This window comes from Oncorhynchus gorbuscha, unplaced genomic scaffold (assembly GCF_021184085.1).
Source record: "Oncorhynchus gorbuscha isolate QuinsamMale2020 ecotype Even-year unplaced genomic scaffold, OgorEven_v1.0 Un_scaffold_768, whole genome shotgun sequence".
Lineage (NCBI taxonomy): Eukaryota > Metazoa > Chordata > Actinopteri > Salmoniformes > Salmonidae > Oncorhynchus > Oncorhynchus gorbuscha.
In genome coordinates, this window is record NW_025745561.1 from 123,670 (window position 1) to 147,648 (window position 23,979).

The following is a 23,979-nucleotide window of genomic DNA, read 5'->3' on the forward strand; positions in this document are numbered from 1 at the left end:
CACACCACTTAACTTTTTCCACATTTTGTTGTGTTACAGTCTGAATTTAAAATGGATTACATTGAGGTTTGTCACTCGCCTACACAGTACCCCATATCAAATTGGAATTATGTTTTTAGAAATGTTTACAAATAAAATTATAAGCTGAAATATCTTGAGTCATTATGGCATGCCTAAATAAGTTCAGGAGTAAAACTGTGTTTAAGTCACAAACTGCACGGATTCACTCTGAGCAATAATAATTGTTTAACATGATTTTTCAATGACTACCTCATCTCTGTACCACACACACAATTATCTGTATGGTACCTCAGTCAAGCAGAGACCTTCAAACAAAGATTCAACCACAAAAGGCCAGGGAGTTTTTCCAATGCCTGGCAAAGAGGCACCTATTGGTATATAATTGGGCTTTATATCTTTTGGCCATGTGAAACTGCTCTTAAATTTGGCCCATGAAGCTGGTATGCAGCCATATTGGAAAACTGCTGCCCTAGAGTCTTTTAGCTACTGTAGATACGCAAAAATGTAAAAAAGCAGACATTGAATATCCCTTTGAGCATGGTGAATCATGCTCAAAGGGATCAATGATACACCCAGTCACTCCAAAAAAATACAGGCGCTCTTTCTAACCCAGTTGCTGGAGAGGAAGGAAACCGCAAAGGACTTCACCATGAGGACAATGGTTACTTTAAAACAGTTACACAGTTTAATGGCTGTGATATGGGGGGGGGGGTCTGAGGATGTATCAACAACATTGTAGTTACTCCACAAGACTAACCTATTTGCTGAGTGCAAAGAAGGAATCCTGTACAGAATAAAAATATTTCAAAACATGCATCCTGTTTGCAACAAGGCACTAAAGTAATACTGCAAAACATGTGGCAAAGCCATTAACATTGTCAAGAATACAAAATGTTAGATTTGGGGAAATCCAATGCAACACATTACTGATTACCACTCTCCATATTTTCAAGCAAAGTGGTGGTTGCATCATGTTATGGGTATGCTTGTAAGGCCTGGGGAGTTTATCAGGATAAAAATATTTACTAAATGGAGCTAAAAGGTAGGCAAAATCTTAGAAGAAAACCTGGTTCAGTCTGCTTTCATACAGATACTGGGAGATTAATTCACCCTTCAGCAGGACAATAACCTAAAACACAAGGCTTAAATCTACTTAATAATCTATGGTAAGACCTGAAAAGGGTTGTCTAGCAATAATCAACAACCAAATTTGACAGAGCTGGAAGAATTCTTAAAATAATATTGCACCAATATTGTACAATCCAGGTGTACAAAGCTCTTAAGAGACTTACAGCAGTAATCGCTGCCAAAGGTGATTCAAACATCCATTGACTCAGGGGTGTGAATACTTAAGTAAATTAGATATTTCTGTATTTCATTTTCAATAAAAGGTGCAAAAATGTCTGAAAACAGGTTTTCACTTTGTCAATATGGGGTATTGTGTGTAGATGGCTGTAACAACAAAATGTGGAATAATTCAAGGGTTTTGAATACTTTCTGAAGGTACTGGATATAAAAACATGATTGACAGTAAGACAACAAAAAACACTTAATTAAAACGACAAACACACAACTGCAAGAGCCTACAAAAAAAAAAAAAAGTCAAACATTGGTATATAAATATGATAATTCTAAAGTGCATCTCTCAAAGACTTGTCGCATGAAAAAGTGATCTGCAGTCCTATTTTAAGAAAAACAAATCTGACAAAATTCAAATAAAAAAATATGGATAATGTTCACGCTTGGAGATGTGCACTTCTGTTCCGTTAAAACATGAAATAAACTGACATCTTCTGCTTTAAAAAAACATCTATATATAGTCCATGCAATACTTTTTTGCTAAGGAAAAATATCAAGGTTACAATATACGAAGAAAGTGGATCACCAGTTTGTTCACATTGTCTGGAGCAGAGGTGATAGCTAGCTAATAAAGTTGGTGTGCTAATATTCTCTGTTTTGTTTTGTTCACACTTGGCATTTCGATGTCATTAAGTCAAACTTGGTGAAAAAGCACACAATGGTGATCAAGATCCTTCCTTCCTTCCTTTTTGTTTTTAATCATTCAGGTAAATCGAGGAAGGAGGAGTGCAGGGATAGAGGGGGGGTGGGGGAGGGGCTCAGATCTTGGGCAGCTTGGGAGCGTTGACGATGGGGTTAGTTTCCTGGAGGAAGCGGCGTCCGGCACTCTTGTAGTTGTACGTGCAGTCGTGGGTCTCTGCGTAGCGGTGGGTGGCGCAGAAGTTGTTACCACACCTGAGAAAACAGAGGAACACAACCGCCCTATTTATATATGCCACTCGGACTGTTATCCAAAGTGACTTACAGTACAATGAGAGCATACCTTGTTAATTACAGTACAATGAGAGCATACCTTGTTAATTACAGTACAATGAGAGCATACCTTGTTAATTACAGTACAATGAGAGCATACCTTTTTAATTACAGTACAATGACAGCATACCTTTTTAATTACAGTACAATTACAGCATACTTACATTTTCTGGGGGTGTTTAGGAGGTCACAGCAGGAATTGAACCCACAACTTTAGCCTTGCTAGTGCTGTGCTCTTACCAACTGAGCGACACAAAATGATTAGAAACCCATGTCTTTTATGGCCACAATACCTTGATGTCTGCATTTTCAATCAATTACAAAATGGATTACATCTCAGTTGACACATTCAGTCAATTATGAGCCCAGTACTGAAACACCTTATCATCTATAGATTTTTGTGGACACTTATCTCCAACTTTAAAAAAAAAAAATAGCTCTAACCCTTCTCTATCCCAGAGGAACTGAAATAGAGATAACAATCCACTTGTGTAGATAAACTGGACTTCGGCCTCCCGAGTGGTAGAGCGGTCTAAGGCACTGCATCTCAGTGCGTCACTGCAGTCCCTGGTTTGAATCCAGGCTGCATCACATCCGGCCGTGATTGGGAGTCCCATAGGGCGGCAAACAATTGGCCCAGCGTCGTCCAGCTTTGTCGGTCATTGTAAATAATAATATAACTGACTTACCTAGTTAAATAGAGGTTCAATTTAAAAAAATAGACCCACTCCACATTTCTTTAACTGTGACTCATATCGGTTTTCAAATAAGGGAGAGACTATAGAACAGGGATCAACCAGATTCAGCTGCGGGAGGATTTTTTCTTGAGCGGATGGCCAGGGGGCTGGAACATAATTACAAATCATCGTAAGAAGCACAAACATATATAATATTTGACTAAAACATAATTTCAAACCTTCTATACAATCACATAGCTCTCTATTATTTGTGGGAATACTTTGGAATGTATTTAGCAAATTACAATAACTTGGAGTTGATTTGCTGGTGTTTCACAACAAACCTACTAAAGATAGACGATTGAGACACACACACCAAGTGGAACACTTATCACAGTTAGATTACTCAGCACTAACCAATCACAACTTCAATCTTTTGAACACAGCTTGACTCCGACATTAGACGGTTATAGCATTATGATGAGAGATTACCCAGTTCCAGTACACCCTGTTGCATCACAACCACACACTGTGTGCCCTAAGCAATGAAGGGAGGTTGTGATAGTTGATACTGGGGTTGTGGTGGTGACTGGTGAGGGAGTATGCGATATCGTGCAGTTGATGAAATGAACACTACTGGACAAGAAAAACGCCTGGCATAGTCTAGGCATACCTAGCAGTAGTAAAGATACACACATAAAACAGACAAAATTGAATTAGAATGAGTAATATATAATAATAATATATGCCATTTAGCAGACGCTTTTATCCAAAGCGACTTACAGTCATGTGTGCATACATTCTCGAGTAATGAGGGAGGGAGTAAGGGGGGGGGGAGGGGGAGAGGCTGGTAGGGAGTGGGGAGAGAGAGAGGGTGAGGAGAGGGCTGGCACAGAAGTGTTTTTTCCAACCTTGAATTCTTAACTGGTAGTTGAGGGCAGGCTTTTTGACAAATAGGAAGAATGGAAAATGGAGTGTGAGAGAGTGATGGAGGGAGGGAGAGAGGGAAGGGAGGGAGGGAGGGAGAATGATAGAGGGATTGAGAGATGTACCTGCACTCGTAGCTGGTGGCGAGACCAGTCTTCTTGCCACAGAGGAAGCAGTGTTTAGAACTCTTCTTCTTTCTGCTCAGCGGGACCTTGACTGGAGGCAGGTGATATGTCGGGGTGCCTGGAAGAGATAGTAACACAGGATAGTTATGTTCTACTTTGAGGAAAGAAGATCTGGTTTACTTTGAGTAAACATAGAATATAGTAAGCCAAGAACACTGAATAAAACTAAAACATATCAGGAGCAGTCGGTCAGGCCTGGTGTATCAACATGAAATTACGTTTAGTTACCTAACTATTACTACGGCAACATGTAAACGAAGAGACTTAAAATAAATGTATCAGTTGGGTCTGGTGAGGGAATTGCATGGAAATGGTTATTTTCCTACTATTAGTAGCTTAGACACTAAAACTTGTTTTAAAAGATATATGGAAATAATAACTGAAGGATATCCCTCGTTCCCATGTGGAAATATTTAATCATATACATTGTTAAAGTTTTTTTCCCCCAAACACATATTTCACACTCGTTCACAAGCTGTGAAAATGGTTCTCTTTTCCAGCTCATAACTATTCCAACACAAGTCACTCTCTGCCCAAGACAATCACACCCGTGGATGCAACCTTGTTCAGTTTACAAGACGTGGAGATAAGGTTCATGGGCAAGGGTAACAGGACAGAGAGAGAAGGGGGAGGGGGGGAGAGAGACAGCAAGAGTGAGCAAGAAAGACAAACAGCAGACAGAGAGCTGGATAGAGACACGGTGGAGCTCAGAGAGCTGGATAGAGACACGGTGGAGCTCAGAGAGCTGGATAGAGACACGGTGGAGCTCAGAGAGCTGGATAGAGACACGGTGGAGCTCAGAGAGCTGGATAGAGACACGGTGGAGCTCAGAGAGCTGGATAGAGACACGGTGGAGCTCAGAGAGCTGGATAGAGACACGGTGGAGCTCAGAGAGCTGGAGAGAGACACGGTGGAGCTCAGAGAGCTGGAGAGAGACACGGTGGAGCTCAGAGAGCTGGAGAGAGACACGGTGGAGCTCAGAGAGCTGGAGAGAGACACGGTGGAGCTCAGAGAGCTGGAGAGAGACACGGTGGAGTGGAGCTCAGACGGTGGAGCTCAGAGAGCTGAGAGAGACACGGTGGAGCTCAGAGAGCTGGAGAGAGACACGGTGGAGGACACGGTGGAGCTCAGAGAGCTGGAGGAGACACGGTGGAGCTCAGAGAGCTGGAGCTCAGAGAGAGACACGGTGGAGCTCAGAGAGCTGGAGAGAGACACGGTGGAGCTCAGAGAGCTGGAGAGAGACACGGTGGAGCTCAGAGAGCTGGAGAGAGACACGGTGGAGCTCAGAGAGCTGGAGAGAGACACGGTGGAGCTCAGAGAGCTGGAGAGAGACATTGTGGAGCTCAGAGAGCTGGAGAGAGACATTGTGGAGCTCAGAGAGCTGGAGAGAGACATGGTGGAGCTCAGAGAGCTGGAGAGAGACATGGTGGAGCTCAGAGAGCTGGATAGAGACATGGTGCAGCTCAGAGAGCTGGATAGAGACATGGTGCAGCTCAGAGAGCTGGATAGAGACATGGTGGAGCTCAGCGAGCTAGTCCACACAATCCAGACAGAACAAACTCACAAAACAGACCAGCACAACACCACCGACCCCAACAAGACCTGGAGGGCAGAAGGTGGAGATGGACATCAGAGTTCCAACTGCTATACGGACTGAGGTGGGAGAACTTAATTATTAAAAAGAGGCACACATGGCACTGCAGGATGAGGTCAGAAAGCTGAGCTGGAACAGAGAGCAGGACACTCCCCCAGACAAGGCAGCAGAACAGCCCACCTCAGACCAGAACCACAATGGGACAGACAACACAGGACCCACCAACCCAACTCCCTCCCAACAGCCCTCCTGTCAGCACCCCTGACAACATCCCTACACACACAAAAGCCAGAGATCGTGCTCCTCATCGACTCAAATGGCAATTACATTCAAGAGGATAAACTTTTTCCCAAACACAAAGTGGCTAAACTCTGGTGCCCAAACACTAGGCATGCCCTGGAGCTCCCCAGCCACATCATAATTCACACAGGCACTCGAGTGGCGCTGCATTCTAAGGCACTGGATCTCAGTGCTAGAGGCTTCACTACAGACCCTGGTTCGATTCCAGGCTGTATCACAAACATCTGTGATTGGGAGAGCACAATTGGCTCAGCGTTGTCCGGGTTAGGGTTTGGCCGGGGTAGGCCATCACTGTAAATAAGAATGTGTTCTTAACTGACTTGTCTAGTTACATTTTTTTTAATGACCCGAGGGCCCAGCAGGAAAGGGTGGCAACAGCACTCGAGGGAACTATTAAAAAAAGCTTCTTCCACTTTCTCCAACGCACAAGTGGTTATCTCCACCCTGTTACCACGAAAATACTTTCATCCTGCTACCATATAGCAAGTATTTCGTAAGACTGCGCCTTTACGACCAGGTACACCTCCACAAGGCAGCAATCAAAACTTTTGCCAGGAAGGACATCTCCAGCATCTCACACAGGAGCAACAGAGAAATGGACACCCCTCCCAGACCAGCGAAACACCCTCCCAGACCTGAAAGACCCACTCCTGAAGGACCTGCACCAAGAGAACCCACGCCAAGAGGACCTACACCCAGACCACAGCTTTACCAGCCAAACAAACTCTGAACACCCCATATAGGCCCCCCCCCCATATCAGACCTATGCCCCTTCTGCCCCCCACGGCAAGGACCTCAACATGACAGCAGGATGTATGCTCAGGCCGTGAGCAGAGCAACAGGCCCAACCTCCACTATTACACCCGCCCATGCCCCATCCTGCAACCAAAGAGGTATGTATCAGATGCTCTACTCACGTTACTGTGATGGTCTGGGCCTAAACCTCACAAAAACAACACTAAACACTATGGAACAAAAAGCCTTCTCATCCTGGATATACAAGGTCTGAGGTCATCTGCCTTTGGCCTAAAGAGCAGGAACCCAGACTTCATCAAAGATATTGGAAATACTGACATTGTCATCCTATAAGAAACATGGTATAGAGGAGACGGATCCATTCGTTGCCCTCTAAGTTACAGAAAGCTGGTAGTCCCATCTACCAATCTACCAGGTGTGAAACAGGGAAGAGACTCAGGGGGTATGCTAATTTTGTATAGAGCAGACCTAACCCCACCATTAAATTAGTCAAAACAGGAACATTTTACGTCTGGCTAGAAATTAATATGTGCTAACTATATCTCCCCAGTAGAATCCCCATACTTTAACCTCTTGAACCTCTGGGGGCAGTATTTCATTTTTGGATGAAAAACGTTCCCGTTTTAAACAAGATATTTTGTCACGACAAGATGCTCAACTATGCATATAATTGACAGCTTTGGAAAGAAAACACGGACGTTTCCAAAACTGCAAAGATACTGTCTGTGAGTGCCACAGAACTAATGCTACAGGCGAAACCAAGATGAAATTTCATATAGGAAGTGAGCCAGATTTTGGAGGCGCTGTGTTCCAATGTCTCCTTATATGGCTGTGAATGCGCAAGGAATGAGCCTACACTTTCTGTCGTTTCCTCAAGGTGTTTGCAGCATTGTGACGTATTTGTAGGCATATCATTGGAAAATTGACCATAAGAGAATACATTTACCAGGTGTCCGCTCGGTGTCCTCCGTCGAAACTATTGCGTAATCTCCAGGTGCGTGCATTTTTCCATTTTGAACAGAGGAGAAACCAAACTGCAACGAGTGATTTATCATCGAATAGATATGTGAAAAACACCTTGAAGATTGATTCTAAACAACGTTTGCCATGTTTCTGTCGATATTATGGAGTTAATTTGGAAAAAAGTTTTGGGAAAAACTGAACATTTGCTATCCAACTGAGAGTCTCCTCATTGAAAACATCCGAAGTTCTTCAAAGGTAAATGATTTTATTTGAATGCTTTTCTTGTTTTTGTGAAAATGTTGCCTGCTGAATGCTAGGCTTAATGCTATGCTAGCTATCAATACTCTTACACAAATGCTTGTGTAGCTATGGTTGAAAAGCATTTTTTGAAAATCTGAGATGACAGTGTTGTTAACAAAAGGCTAAGCTTGTGAGCCAATATATTTATTTAATTTCATTTGCGATTTTCATGAATAGTTAACGTTGCATTATGGTAATGAGCTTGAGGCTATAATTACGCTCCAGGATACGGGATTGCTCGTCGCAACAGGTTAATGAAGACAGCTTCTCCATCCTAGAGAGGGAGATCAACCATTTCCAGGCTCAGGGACATGTACTAGTCTGTGGCGACCTACATGCCAGAATTAGACAAAAACCCGACATCCTCAGCACACAGGGGGACAAATGCATACCTGGAGGTGACAGCATTCCCTCCCCATATGCCCCCGTAGAAAACTACGACAACATAACCAACAAAAACAGGTCACAACTCCTACAGCTCTGTTGGACGTTGTATATGTACATAGTCAATGGTAGGCTTCGAAAGGACTCCTATGGTAGGTACTAGAGGTCGACGATTAATCGGAATGGGTGGCTGCCTGGCTCATTGCGAACTAATTTGCCAGAATTTTACGTAATTATGAAATAATATTAAAGGGTTTTTAGGGTTGTCCCACTCACCTAGTCTTCTTATTGAACTGGAGCCTCCAGCGGATCCCAGGCTGTTAGTTGACTGAAACAATGAGAAGAGGTTTCAGACAAGGTTAATAGAGTACCACGAAACACAGCCCTTATTTTAAGTGTTTCTAAAATACCCTGTGGGAAAAATAAATGGTGGAAAAACAATTTGAACCATTTCCCTGTTTGACCGCTAGGTTTTATGGGTATTATGACACCTCCACTGTGGGGCTCTATCAACACAGCACAAAATAGTCTGGTTACCAGTCTGTTTAGTGATCGTTCCACTCCTTAAAACTCCTGGTCATGCTAAACATTGTTTGGCAATGACAGAGTACAGGGAGTGGAATGTTAGAAAAACATGTTATGAATTTCAGACTACGCAAAAACTATACATTACATTTACAACAGTACAGTACCTCATAATACAACACAAATACACTATCACTGTGCTTCTTTGAGTTGCTTATTCCTATTTAGGAAGTTCATCATTGAGTCCTCATTTGTGGATAGTGCCCATTTTCCATCCTAGCTGGGTTGTCGTATCTCAATAGTCTGTCCTTACTGTTAAGTTAATGTTTTAAGTATCCTATATATTTCTGTTATTACGGGGCTATCACTCAGTCAAGAGTGTGCCTGCGCAGGAAGTCTTGTTGTTGATGGGCCTAGCCTGGAGTGGAATGGCCACCTTATAGTGTGTTCATATAGTAAACTTTGTTAAACTGGAACCTTGTCGTTGTGTCATTTTGAGTTAACACTTACTACTTACCATGTAGGAGGTGGCTGCTCTTCGTATCAGGTCCTCCTGGAGTAGCTGGATGTTGGCTGGGAGGGAGAGGGCCGTGGAGCCTAGCGTTCCAAGCCCGGAGGCCCCAACAGCGGGAAGCCCCAACCCGATTCCCAGGCTTGGTTCTAGGACTCCCCTGCTGCTGCCTAGGGACCTGGAGGAGGACAGGGAGGCCAGGAGCTCTGTGTTGCGGAGGGACCCGAGAGGCTCTTTACAGGCCTGGTTGGCCAGCTTGGTGATGCCACACGCCTCGCTTTTACTAATCATCTCCGGCCACTTACCTCGGGAGTCCACATTGATGCCTCGCAAACGAGAGCCGTGAGGAGGAGAGGAGGGGCTAGTAGGAGGAGGAGGGGTGAGAAAAGTGCGGGGGTGGGAGGAGGAGTGGATATTGGGACGTAGGGGTGACGTTGTTGAGCCGGAAAACTCAAAGGGTTGTGGTAGTCTTGGTCTACTTGAGGGGCAGGATGATGAGGAAGGAGAGTCGGGAATATGATGAAGGGTGTTGCCAAGTAAAGGTGTCCTCTCCCCTTTCCAGGCTAGCCTATCAGAACCAACCATTGCCCAGTTGTTTAAAGAGTTCATCCCCACAGCTTGGGAGAGCAGAGAGGGGGTGGAAGGGAGCTGGAGCTCTGCTCCAACCCCCAGGGCTCCTGGCCCATCCAACCCACCCAGATCCATCTCTGGCTGGGAAGAGATATCCAGGCTGAGGGGATCTGAGAGCAGGTCTCCTCCGTACAAAGCTCTAGGCGGTGTGGGCTCCAGCAGGCCCACCGCCTCCTCCAGCAAGCCCAGGCCCAGTGACTCTCTTCTTGGGTCAGGCAGCTCCGTGGCCCCACCAACCTGACCCCTGCTGGAGAGCACGGGGAGCTGCGGGTACACACAGTCCCTCATGAGCCTGGCGCTGCCGATCTCCAACCGGGACACTTTAGGAGGGGGTCTGATCGACTTGGGGATGGACTCCCATGGCTCCTCCTCCTGGAGCATGTAACAGGACGAAGAAGATAAATAGGGCAGAGCTCGGCCACTGCTTGACAGGTGGGTGGAGGCGGAGGCAGCAGCGGGAGGGGAGGGAGTTATGGATCCCTGGTCCCTGATTGGAGGTAAGTGTGATGCGGAATGATGGGATTGGTTGATCTCGGGTAGGACGCGGAAGAGACGGTGGTGTCGGGATCCAGAAGGGTCCAGAGAGCTGCTGCAGGGCCGGGGACCGACGGGGGGAAGAGGTTCCAACTTGGCAGACTTCTTAGGCTGGGGGATGGAGACAGAAAGAGTCATACAGTGTGTTTGAGGGCTTCAATTTGAGCAAGGTGAGGAAGAGAATCACTCATTTTGATTAGATAATGAGTAGTTACTTAAGATGCAAGTTTATTGGTAAATCATTGAGTCACACATGAGGCTGTCACAAGTGGGCTTGCATTTTGAAGTTTTAGGTTTAAGATGCTGTTTGGCACTTTGCCAATAAAATGCTTTGGACAACAAAGATGTACTTTCACTTCCTTGCTAACAGTGTTAATGGCTAGAAATGAATTACATCCTATGAAAATAATTAGAAAGTCAAATCGGTCTACCTTCTTGTTGATGTTCATGTCCTCCATCTTGGCTTTGAGCAGCTTCATCTTGTTCATGGTGATACAGTTCTCCAGGGTTGGCTGGACCAAAGGCAAGCCCTCACTGTCGTTGTCCTCCTCCTCAGAGAACATGTTGTACACCGAGCCACCACTGGAACACACATGCCAGACAGACATATTAACAAAGATCACACATGGACAGGCTTTTTATGAGGGAGAGATCAACAGCTCGACAGTCACAATCAGAATAACAGATATCCTGTTCTAAACTGCTTCAGCTCAGAATAATGACACACGTTCCACACTCATGGTGACTTTGACCAGTGATCTATTGAGGAAGAATATAAACCTGGTCTATTTTTTTTAGACTCATTCTGTGTATGGGAACTACACAACATGACCAAAAGTATGTGAACACCTGCTCATCGAACATCTCATTCCAAAATCATGGGCACTGATAAGAAGTTGGACCTCCTTTGCTGCTAACTAACAGCCTCCAGTATTTTGGGAAGGCTTTCCCCTAGATGTTGGAACATTGCTGCAGGGACTTGCTTCCATTCAGCCACCAGAGCATTAGTGAAGTTGGGCGATAAGGCCTGGCTCTCAGTCAGCGTTACAATTCATTCCAAAGTGATCGAAGGGGTCGAGGTCAGGGCTCAGTGCAGGTCAGTCAAGTTCGTCGACACCAATCTCGATGAAACATTTCTGTATGGATCTCACTTTGTACACAGTGGCATTGTCATGCTGAATCAGGAAAGGGCCTTCCCCAAACTGTTCACACAAAGTTAGAAGCACAGAATTGTCTAGAAAGTCATTGTATACCATAGCTACATTGTAACCCATTTCATGAAGCTCCAACGAACAGTTCTTGTGCTGATGTTTCTTCCAAAGGCAATTTGGAACTTGGTAGGGAGTATTGCAACAGAGGACATCATTTTTTTGTTACGTGCTACACACTTCAGCACTCGGCAGCCCAGTTCTGTGAGCTTGTGTGGCCTACCACTTCACGTTAGAGCCACCGTTGCTCCTAAACATTTCCACTTCACAATAACAGCATTTACAGATGAGCGGGGCAGCTCTAGCAGGGCAGAGATTTGACAAACTCCCTTGTTGGAAAGGTGGCATCCTATGACGGTGCCACGTTGAAAGCCATTGATCTCTTCAATACAGGCCACTCTACTGCTAATGTTTGTCTATGGAGATTGCATGGCAGTGTGCTCGATTTTATACACCCGTGTGGCTGAAATATCATAATTTGAATGGGGTGTCTACATACTTGTGTGTGTGTATATATATATATATAATGAAGGGTGTTGCCAGGCCCAGTGTGTGTGTGTGTGTGTGTGTATGTATGTATATGTGTGTGTATATGTATGTGTGTATATGTATGTGTGTATATGTGTGTGTGTGTATGTGTGTGTGTGTGTATGTGTGTGTGTATGTATGTGTATGTATGTATGTATGTATGTATGTATGTGTATGTATGTGTGTATGTGTGTGTGTGTGTGTGTGTGTGTGTGTGTGTGTGTGTGTGTGTGTGTGTGTGTGTGTGTGTGTGTATGTATGTATGTATGTATGTATGTATGTATGTATGTATGTATGTATGTATGTATGTATGTATGCATGTATATATACACATATATATATACACATACATACACACACACACACACACACAGTGTCATTTTGCCACCTACCCAAATAAAGCGCACTGATCTAAAATGTGCACAGTGTCTTGCTTTAAAACAATGTAGTTGAATTGGGACTGGAGCATTTATATTGCACTTCGAAGTGCAATTATCGGGAGTGGCCTGTATTCACCTGAATGATTCTGAGACAGGGGTCAGAGTTCCGTCCCCTCGGTCGACGACCCGGAAGAAGTTGAGCTGGTCTCCCTCTCGGTACACCAGGAAGGTGACCTGCTTGTTGCTAGACATACTCTTCTCCCAGCCCTCCTCCCTGCCTCCCTCCATCAACTCTGCCATATCCTTCACTGGGTCCTCCACAGACACTGAGGGAGAGAGAAACCGGTCAGTCAATAAGCCAGTCAGTCAATCAATCAACAACCAAGTCTTTCATGGACACTGTACAAGAGAGAGAATCAACCAATCACTGAGTCCTTCATAGACATGAGGGTGAGAGACCATTTAGACAGGGTTCATCTCAACATGTTTCTACAGAGGTTACAGGATTAAAACGGCCACAAATAGGTTAATTTAATTTGTGTGAATACTTATGGGTGTACAGCAGTGAACGCTGAGAAATCCAAACCCATCTCAACCTACCTCTTCTGGTGTTGATGGGTCCTCCTCTCATGGCCAGGACCAGCTTCAGTGTACAGCCCTCAGCAATACTGCAGACAGACAAGATAAATGTCAGCAATGATGGCTAGTAGAAACTGTCCCAAGTCCTTTGGAAGGCTAGGTTAAGCTACCATTGTGTTGCTTTGCCTTACAGCTAGCTGGATCGTTCATGCATGGGCCATGATCATTACGTCACGCAGCGGGAAAACAATTAATCACTCCCCATTTTCCGTTTTCTTCTGTTTGGTGCCTAATGAACACGACCCTGGAAACACAGACCAGCCAAACAATCATTCTGGAACAAACATCCTTCCTCCGTCAGTCTGCGCTCCAGATGAACGTATGCACATGTCTGGGAATTCTGCTGGAATTCTAGCGGGAACGCCAGTTCTATGCAAATCCAACCCCTCACACCCTCCATTTCTAAGACTTCAAAGGATGTTTTGTTGATCCTCAGACCTAACTAAATCTCGCCGGGGACCGATCATGTGGAAAATTAAGTGACAAGCGTTCATGACACAACCACCATCTGCAACCTGTAGACCAGGTATGTATCTAATAAAACTGAGAACTCACTACTGGGATAGGTTAGCTCTCCAAACACATTCAATACGTGACTGTCTGTCAAATATCAATCAACCAAAGACGTAGAATTAGCAAAGGTTTGGGGAAAGAATGTATTTACTACAAGGGGAATTACTTTCTAAGCAAATAGCACTCTACAAGTTACCCACTACACTAATTTCAATTAAACATAAATTACAAGATCAAAGTCAATGGTTCGTTTTCAGGGCATTGCTGTACATGAAAATAGGTTCCCATTCAACTGAAGAGTAAAATGAAATTAAAATTAAAATAAAACCTTTTTATTTTAACAGTTGTGAACAGGGTCGTGTTCATTACGGCACAGAGCAAGAAACATTTTAACATGCTTTGCAATGGAAAACAAAAATGAAAGTTTCAGTCAGTTTGGTTCAAAATGAACACAACATTGCTAAACTCACCTGTAGTCATGCAGACAGTACTCATCCTCCAGCTCCAAGTTGTTCCAGATCAGGTGTTGCTGGGCAACGGGGATACCTGTAGAGAGATTTAAACACATTTACATACACAGCCCTGATTGGCGAATAGGATCGTCTAGACCAGGGCTATTCAACTGGCAGCCCACAGGCCAGATCCGGCCTGTTAATCAATTTAGAATGGCACTTTGAACAATTCTGAACATGTACACATCAGCAAAAGAAATCCCTTAAAAAAAATCCAATGTTCAGTGCCAACAGGAGCTCACGTTCAATATTTTCCAATGGGAGAATCTGTTTTCCTGCCCATTAAGTGCTGTCAATCAATATCACCTAACATACCAGTTACAGACAATCAATCATAGCTGCTAACAGTGGTACAGGGTCTGTCTGCCCACCTATCGGCACTTCCACCGCAGATGAGATCACTGCGCCTGATACACAGAGCGTGCTTTGTGCTCAACTCAGAGGCAAGTTAAAAAACACCATGGACTCCGTTATGGCCATTATAAAACATAATTTGATCAGCCTGCAATATTCCTTTTTTGTGGTCTGCTGAGCATCATGATCTACTTTTACATAATGATGTTCAGTGGCTAAGCAATGGTAATAATGCACTCAAGAGAGCAGCCTGTGTGAGCTTAGGGAGGAGATGGCTTTCTTGTGTTGGCAATCACTGAGAAGAGCAACTAACATATAACTAGTGAAATTGGTTGAGGAGTTCGTATCAGAGATTATTTTTTTAGAGACATCTTCAATCAATTGAATGGACTTCATTTGGGACTACAGGGGAGAGATCAAAACAGTGACATGATTGAAAAACAGACATCTTTTCAAAATAAGTTATTTTTGAGCCCAAACAAAACCCTCCTTTGCGCAACAATAGTCATCAGTACAGATCACTCACTTCCGTGATGTCAGAATTTTTACATAAACTGAAAGCGAACTTTGCAACTATATTTGATGAGTTTAAGTCCCCAGAGGTGCTGCAGTTTATTATAGGGGTCCGTTCTCAACTGAGATATGCCAAGCATAAAAAACATTTCTATGTGTAAAAAAACAAAAAGAAATAGAAACAGAATGTGATGCCCTGCATAAAAGGTGTCCTATTTGTAAATAAAAACAAAATATGAAGCTTTGCATGTAAAACGGACAGGAAAGTACAGTGAAACAAAAATATAAATGCAACATTTTCAATGATTTTACTGCGTTTCAGTTCATTTTTTTTATTTTTTATAAAATAACAAACTGTCAATTTAAATGAATAAGGCCCGAATATGGATTTCACATGACTAGGAATACAAATATGGATCTGTTGGTCAGATACATACCTTAAAGATGGAGGAGCAGTGGTTTTAACACAACACCCCCTATCAGTCATCTAGTGTGTTTTATATATATATCAATGGGTCCAATCCCCGAGCTGACAAGGTGAAAATCTGTTGATGTGCTTAACCCTAATTAATCCTGTAAAACGCTCTGGATATGAGCATCTGCTAAATTACAAAAATACACAAAGTAGGAGTGCTAATCTAGGATCAGCCCCCACAATCTATATAATATTATTACTTATAACCTAAAAGGCAAAACTGACCTCTTTTTTTAAAAACCTTTATTTAACTAGGAAAGTCAGTTAAGAACAAATTCTTATTTTCAATGACGGCCTAGGAACAGTGGGTTAACTGCCTGTTCAGGGGCAGAACGACAGATTTGTACCTTGTCAGCTCGGGGGTTTGAAATAATAAAACCTTCCGATTACTAGTACAACGCTCTAACCACTAGGCTACCCTGCCGCCCCATACTCTGAGACGCTTTATGAATACAGACTCAGATGTGTTGTTTGCAGGAGAAACACATTTTCTGCTTATTTGCAGAGTAGATGAAAGGATGATCGACACATGTGTGGTTCCCACCATGAAGCATGGAGGTGGTGGTGTGATGGTGCGTCGCTGGTGACACAATCTGTGATTTATTTCGAATTCAAGGCACACTTAACCAGCATGGCTACCACAGCATTCTCTATATAAGGTACCGCAGTTGACAGTGCATGTCAGAGCAAAAACCAAGCCATGAGGTCGAAGGAATTGTCCGTAGAACGGATGGGAAGGGTAGCAAAAAATGGAGTTTGCCAAAAGGCCCCTAAAAGGACTCTCAGGCCATCAGAAACAAGATTCTCTGGTCTGATGAAACCAAGATTGAACTCTTTAGCCTGAATGCCAAGTATCACGTTTGGAGGAAACCTGGCACCATCCCTACAGTGAAGCATGGTGGCAGAATCATGCTGTGGGGTTGTTTTACAGCGGCAGGGCCTGGGAGACGAGTCAGTATCGAGAGAAAACTGACTGGAGCAAAGTACAGAGAGAACCTTGATGAACCTGCTCCAGAGTGCTCAGGACCTCAGACTGGGGCGAAGGTTCACCTTCCAACAGGAAAATGACCCTAAGCACATAACCAAGACAAGGCAGGAGTGGCTTTGGGAAGAGTTTCTGCATGTCCTTGAGTGGCCCAGCCAGAGCCCGATCAAACATCTCTGGAGAGACCTGAAAATAGCTGTGCAGCATCCAACCTGACAGAGCTTGAGAGGATCTGCAGAGAATGGGAGAAACTCCCCAAATACAGGTGTGCCAAGCTTGTAGTGTCATACCCAAGAAGACTCGAGGCTGTAATCACTGCCAAAGGTGCTTCAAAAAAGTACTGAGTAAAGGGTCTGAATACTCATTTTGAATACTCGTTTTAAGTTTTTTATTATGGGGTATTGTTTGTAGATTGAGGGGGGGAAAACAATTCAATCAATTTTAAATAAGACTGTAACGTAACAACACGTGGAAAGAGTGAGGGTTTGAATAATTTCCAAATACACTGTAGATATTACAAACTGGGTCAGGGAAGACACTTGCCAGCTGGTCAGCGTGTGATCCAAGTACGTGTCCTGGTAATCCATCTGGCCATGCGGTCCTGTGAATGTTGACCTATTTAAAAGGTCTTAATCACGTTGGCAACGGAGAACGTGATCACAGTCTTCCGGAACAGCTGGTAATCTCATGCATTGTTTAGTGTTACTTGCCTCGAAGCGAGCATAGAAGGCATTTAGCTCGTCTGGTAGGCTTGCGTCACTGGGCTGTGCTTCCCTTTGTTGTCTGCAATAGTTGCCCGGCCACATCCGACGAGCGTCGGAGCCAGTGTAGTACGATAAGATCTTAGTCCTGTGTTGGCGCTTTGCCTGTTTGATGGTTCGTCTGAGGGCATAGCGGGATTTCTTATAAGCTTCCAGGTTAGAATCCCGTTCCTTGAAAGCGGCTGCTCTAGCCTTTAGCTCAGGGCGGATGTCGCCTGTAGTACATGGCTTCTGGTTGGGGTATGTATGTAGTCACTGTGGGGACGATGCCATCAACACACTTATTGATGAAGCCAGTAACTGGTGTACTCTTCAATGCCATTGGAAGAATCCCAGAACATATTCCAGTCTGTGCTAGAAAAACAGTCCTGTACCGAAGCATCATCTGACTACTTTCTTATTGACTGAGTCACTGGTGCTTTCCGTTTTAATTTTTGCTTGTATGTAGGAATCAGGAAGATAGAATTATGGTCAGATTTGCCAGATGGAGGGCGAGGGGGAGCTTTTTTTACATCTCTGTGTTTGGAGTAAAGGTGGTCTAGAGTTTTTTTCCCCTCTGGTTGCACATGTAAAATGCTGGTAGAAATGATGTGAAACGGATTTAAGTTTCCCAGCATTAAAGTTCCCATCTACTAGGAGCACCACCTCTGGATGAGCGGTTTCCTGTTTTCTTATGGCCTTTTACAGCTCATTGAGTGCAGACTTAGTGCTAGCATCGGTTTGTGGTGGTAAATAGTCAGCTACAAAAAAATATAGACAAAAACTCCTGGTAAATAGTTTTGTCTATTGTTTATCATGAGATACTACCTCAGGCGAACAAAACCTTGAGACTTCATTAATATTAGATTTTGTGCACCAGCTGTTGTTTACAAACATACAGACTGCCACCCCTTGTCTTACCGGAGGCAGCTGTCCTATCTTGCCGATGCAGCGTAAACCCTGCCAGCTGTATGTTATCCATGTTGTCGTTCAGCCACGACTTGGTGTAACATAAGATATTACAGCTTTGAATGTCCCGTTGTTAGGATATGTGATCGTAGCTCATCTATTTTGTTATGCAATGAGTACGTTGGCTAGGACTGACGGTAGAGGCAGATGACCCAGTCGCCGTTGGGTCCTTACAAGGCACCCTGACCTACGTCCCAGATATCTTTGTCTCTTTCTCATGCGAATGACTGGGATGTTGGCCTTCTTGGGTGTTTGAAGTAAATCCTTTGCGTCCAACTCATTAAAGAAGAAAATCTTTGTCCAGTACGAGGCGAGTAATTGCTGTCCTGATATCCAGAAGCTCTTTTCGGTCATAATCGACAGGAGCGGAAACATGACGTACAAAATAAGTAACAAATTATACAAAAAAACACACACAATAGCAAAATTGTTTAAGAGCCCGTAAAACGGCAGCCATCTCCTCCAGCGCCAATCAGTCATTCAGAAACATAGGATATTAAAGTTCTTCAGATCACATTGTTAGGATAGACTTGAACGGAGTTCGTCCAGTTTATCCTCCAGTGATTGCCCGTTCGACAATAGAACGATCAAGTATTCCGCACGAGTGTCGAGATTTGGGCCTGGTCCAGGATTAGCAGTATGTCCTTCGCTGCCGACTCATTGAAGTATAAATCCTCATCCAAATCAAGGTTAGTGATCGCTGTTCTGATGTCCAGAAGCTCTTTTATGTCATAGGAAACAATGGCGGAAACATTATTTACAAAAAAAGTTAAGATCAGCTAAAAAATCTAATTAAAAAATTAAAAAACACAAAATGCCACAATTGGTCAGGAGACCGTAAAAAGGCTGCTATTCCCTGCAGAGCAATTCTTGACTGACAGCCATTCTGAATTTGAGCACCACATGCGACAAAAAGTGGCCCCCATCCCTCCCTGTAATTAGGCAACTTTTGCAAATGTTTTGTCTGAGTGAAGGAAATGCTGTAAATTACAATAAATACCACTGATGTCATGTCACACAAGTGAGCCATCAACACACAGAAGTATATAGGTTTTAAACCTGCATATTTAGTTAATAAAATAAATTCATATTAGCAGGCAATATTAAACTAGGGAAATTGTGTCACTTCTATTGCGTTCATTGCACGCAGTTTCAGGGTATATGCAACAGTTTGGGCCGCCTGGCGCGTTTGCGAACTAATTTGCCAGAATTTTACATAATTATGACATAACATTGAAGGTTGTACAATGTAACAGCAATATTTAGATTTATGGATGCCACCCGTTAGATAAAATACAGAACGGTTCCGTATTTCACTGAAAGAATAAACGTGTTTTCTAAATGATAGTTCCGGATTTGACCATATTAATGACCTAAGGCTCATATTTCTCTGTGTTATATTAAAATCCAGTCTATGATTTGATAGAGCAGTCTGACTGAACGGTGGTAGGCAGCAGCAGGCTCGTAAGCATGCATTCAAACAGCACTTTACTGCGTTTGCCAGCAGCTCTTCGTAATGCTTCAAGCATTGCGCTGTTTATGACTTTAAGCCTATCAACTCCCGAGAATAGGCTGGCAATACTAAAGTACCTATAAGAACATCCAATAGTCAAAGGTATATGAAATACAAATGGTATAGAGAGAAACAGTCCTATAATAACTAGAACATAAAACTTCTTACCTGGGAATATTGAAGACTCATGTTAAAAGGAACCACCAGCTTTCATATGTTCTCAGTTTACATGGCACATAGTGCACTTTTACTTTCTTCTCCAACACTTTGTTTTTGCATTATTTAAATCAAATTGAACATGTGTCATTATTTATTTGAGACTAAATTGACTTTATTGATGTATTATATTATGTTCAAATAAAAGCGTTCATTTTTCATTCAGTATTGTTGTAATTGTCATTATTACAAATATATATATATAAAAATTTGTACGATTAATAGGTATAGGCTTTCGGTCCTCCAATAATCGGTATCGATGTTGAAAAATCATAATCGGTCAACCTCTAATAAATATATATACATATATATTTCAATTTAGCCCTATCAATATAGGCGAATTCCCACAAGCGTAAAGGGTTAATGTGTGTGTGGAAAATCACCTAGTGAGTTTTAGATGCTGTGAGGATATTTATTTTTGCAGCACTACTAAAACAGAAAAGCCATTCTTTGCAATAGAATACATTTGTATGAGTCTGAGCTTTTGATTACTCATATACCAAAACTTAAGATTATTTCAAATTTTGAAATGGAGCCGGTCCTGCTTAAGTAATGTTTGGGGAAGCTGTATAGACACCTACATGCTAGGTCAGTAAGAGTGACTACTGTTATGTACCATACCTTCCAGCCTCTGGATCTTGGCCTTGACAGAGATGACTGTCTCAAAGGGCGAGACGCGCAGCTCGAAGCAGGTCCCAGTCAACGTTTCGATGAACAGCTCCATGGTCTCGTAGAACGGCAACTTGTACTGGAAGGCCCCCACGCTGTCATCATTATAGATTGGTGGCTCCTTCCTGTCCGCCATCTTTGTGTGGTTAGGACTGCTTTAGGGTGAGGGGGGTGTGGGAGGGGCAGCAGCCCAGGGGAAGGGAGCGAGGGATGGGTGTGGGTGCTCTCTGTTGTCACCACGGTTACACATCATGCTGGAAGCCCAAAGCTCTGAGGGAGAGAGAGGGCGAGAGAGAAGGCTCAGTACCTTGCCCTTTCTTCCGAGTCTAAGGTAATCTATGTTTGTTCCTCAAACACTGACACTGAGGTATAACAGTTGACCAAAAAAACCCAGCTATGCTGAGGAGAGTTGGAAAGGGGGAGTTGAGTTGACATGCACCTGGTAGGTAAGGACACCTTTACTTCCCTGACAACACAAACAACTATCAATATGAAACAACTATGGCCTACAATGTGCAAGGAAGCCTAACCCATGCTGCTAACACTAGTGAGCAGAACGCAAAGCATTCCTTTAATTTGGAAGAAGTGCGTATTAAAATCTTCACACAAACAGACACACTGAAATGTCACCAACTGTCACTTAGACCTGGCCTACACAATTAGAGAGCAATAGTTTAAACATTATTATTATTTTTTTTAAGTACAGAATTGAAGAGACAAGTGTAGGTGCCTTCATAAAACATTCAGATGACCACAAAGCCCAGGCCACAGCTCTTGGCTGCAGTATAGTCTAGCTAGCTGAAGCTGACCAGCTGTTAGTCTATGTAATGTCATCAGGAGGAGTGTATGGTATCAAACACACAGACAACTTCATGCAGGCATAGGGGACTGGAGGCCTCTTGACAGTTAACCTGTATGTTATGTGACTGCATTAATATTTCATTTTAAATTAATGCAAATGTAAAGTTGTGGGCTGATTGATACATGAGATGTGGTGAGATTGGAAATCTTTTTAGTGTACTAGAGAGATGGGATTTATGGTTTGTGGTTTCAAGCAGATTAATTTCCTTTCACACAAACACTGTAAAGACCAAGTCTACTGTAACCCTAGCTGAAATTCTCAGCACCACAAAAAATCGGCTATTGTATTCCCAAAGTTAAGGGCCTACACTATGACCATTAATTAGGCTTTGATCTCTGCTAAGAAAGCAAACCTGGAAACCTCAACACTCAATATTAAGTGAGCTGAATCTGGTTTCAGTAAAACAAGACTAACTAGCCAGTTACCTAGCTATCAAGCCAGTGTTACATTAGAACATTTGAACCTATATACCATGTGTAAATCGTGAAAAACAAAGTCTTGATCTTTCCTATCAGCGCTTACGAGACAGAAAGGTGGCTACACTTAGCAAATACTATACAAAGGATACAGCTAGATAACTAATACATGCCCAGAAAGGAATCTTTTCTGGCTCTGTCTCACCAGAACCCCCTTTTATTATTTTACTCACCGTAAGAGCATCCAAGAGAGGGTCCCTATAGCTGGCAAGAGTATACCAATGAACAACTGGCTGGCGTCCCAAGACTAGAACCACTCCGCCTTTAACTAGCTGGACATAGAACAATAGCACAAATATAGATAATAACGTTACTAACAAAGCAAATGCTTATATTATCTAGCTAGCTATTTCGTATAACTAACTAAATAGGTTGTGACTAGCTAGCCAGAACCAGTTAGCTCACTAGCGTTAGCTAGCTAACCACTTTAGCAACCCAAACAATGGCTACCTTGCTTGGGTCGATGGCTGCTGCAAGCTGCTACTCGTACTCTCCTTTTCAGATTCGGCATTCTAGATTATAATGAAACGGTTCTACTTATCTCGATGTTTTAAAATAAAACTGACTGCGGAAAGCTATCCTTATTGCCCATGAAAAGTGGAATATCGGTAACCCTTGGGATTTTCCTTAACTCAACTCATCTCACCTGTCAAAAAAAAACAGCGGCTCCTGACCAGCCCATTGTGACTTCTCTTGATTGACAACAAAGACACCATGACGTAACGTGTTTGCTCTCTGTAGGTGAACCAATGAGGATTACAAAGAGGCGGGACAAATATTGTTCGGTCACAGTGATGGACTATTTCTCCTAGAAAAAGAACACTGGCTTCGGAGCGTGTTTTAAAATAAAACTGACTGCGGAAAGCTATCCTTATTGCCCATGAAAAGTGGAATATCGGTAACCCTTGGGATTTTCCTTAACTCAACTCATCTCACCTGTCAAAAAAAAAACAGCGGCTCCTGACCAGCCCATTGTGACTTCTCTTGATTGACAACAAAGACACCATGACGTAACGTGTTTGCTCTCTGTAGGTGAACCAATGAGGATTACAAAGAGGCGGGACAAATATTGTTCGGTCACAGTGATGGACTATTTCTCCTAGAAAAATAACACTGGCTTCGGAGCGTGTTTTAAAATAAAACTGACTGCGGAAAGCTATCCTTATTGCCCATGAAAAGTGGAATATCGGTAACCCTTGGGATTTTCCTTAACTCAACTCATCTCACCTGTCCAAAAAAAACAGCGGCTCCTGACCAGCCCATTGTGACTTCTCTTGATTGACAACAAAGACACCATGACGTAACGTGTTTGCTCTCTGTAGGTGAACCAATGAGGATTACAAAGAAGCGGGACAAATATTGTTCGGTCACAGTGATGGACTATTTCTCCTAGAAAAAGAACACTGGCTTCGGAGCGTGTTATTAAAAACATACTGGTAGCCAAACTCACTAACCTTTCATTTGTGTAATAATGGTTGTCTTTGTACTACACTTGAATAAGTTGATTTAAAAGTGTACAAATTATAATTAAGCAATCATAAAATCCCGTCAGTGATGAATGAATAGATCAAAATATAGCTTTTACTTTGTATAAAATGTAGGCTCCTATATCAATGATGCAGAATCCTCTTTCAAATGTATCAGTGCAGTTACTCAACATTTAAAGTCGACTAGCAGTCAAGACATGGCAGTGAAGTCCATCCTTGAAGCACAGAAGTAGAATTTTAATTAAAGGGAAGGAACCGTGTAAATCTAGAATCACACATTCCTCTTTCAGGCCATCTTCCTA

At 43.1% G+C, this 23,979-nt stretch overlaps 1 protein-coding gene across 6 annotated transcripts; it reads right to left on the minus strand.

Moving 5' to 3' along the window:
- Nucleotides 1-1,587: 1,587 nt before the first annotated feature.
- On the minus strand, nt 1,588-23,165 carry LOC124019206 (AN1-type zinc finger protein 4-like). Of its 6 annotated transcripts, none has more exons than XM_046334600.1 (11): nt 23,127-23,149; nt 22,364-22,462; nt 20,805-21,122; nt 14,377-14,452; nt 13,355-13,422; nt 12,891-13,080; nt 11,070-11,220; nt 9,481-10,749; nt 8,715-8,766; nt 4,082-4,199; nt 1,588-2,274 (listed from the first exon to the last, which is right to left on the minus strand). In XM_046334600.1, exons 3-11 carry the CDS (start codon nt 20,986-20,988, stop codon nt 2,139-2,141), a joined length of 2,244 nt encoding a protein of 747 aa, XP_046190556.1. In that variant the 5' UTR covers nt 20,989-21,122; nt 22,364-22,462; nt 23,127-23,149; the 3' UTR covers nt 1,588-2,138. The 6 variants fall into 6 exon arrangements, with proteins under 6 accessions (XP_046190556.1, XP_046190555.1, XP_046190554.1 ...); XM_046334599.1 differs by lacking the exon at nt 23,127-23,149 and adding an exon at nt 22,837-22,874; XM_046334598.1 differs by lacking the exon at nt 23,127-23,149 and adding an exon at nt 22,641-22,841.
- Nucleotides 23,166-23,979: the final 814 nt, after the last annotated feature.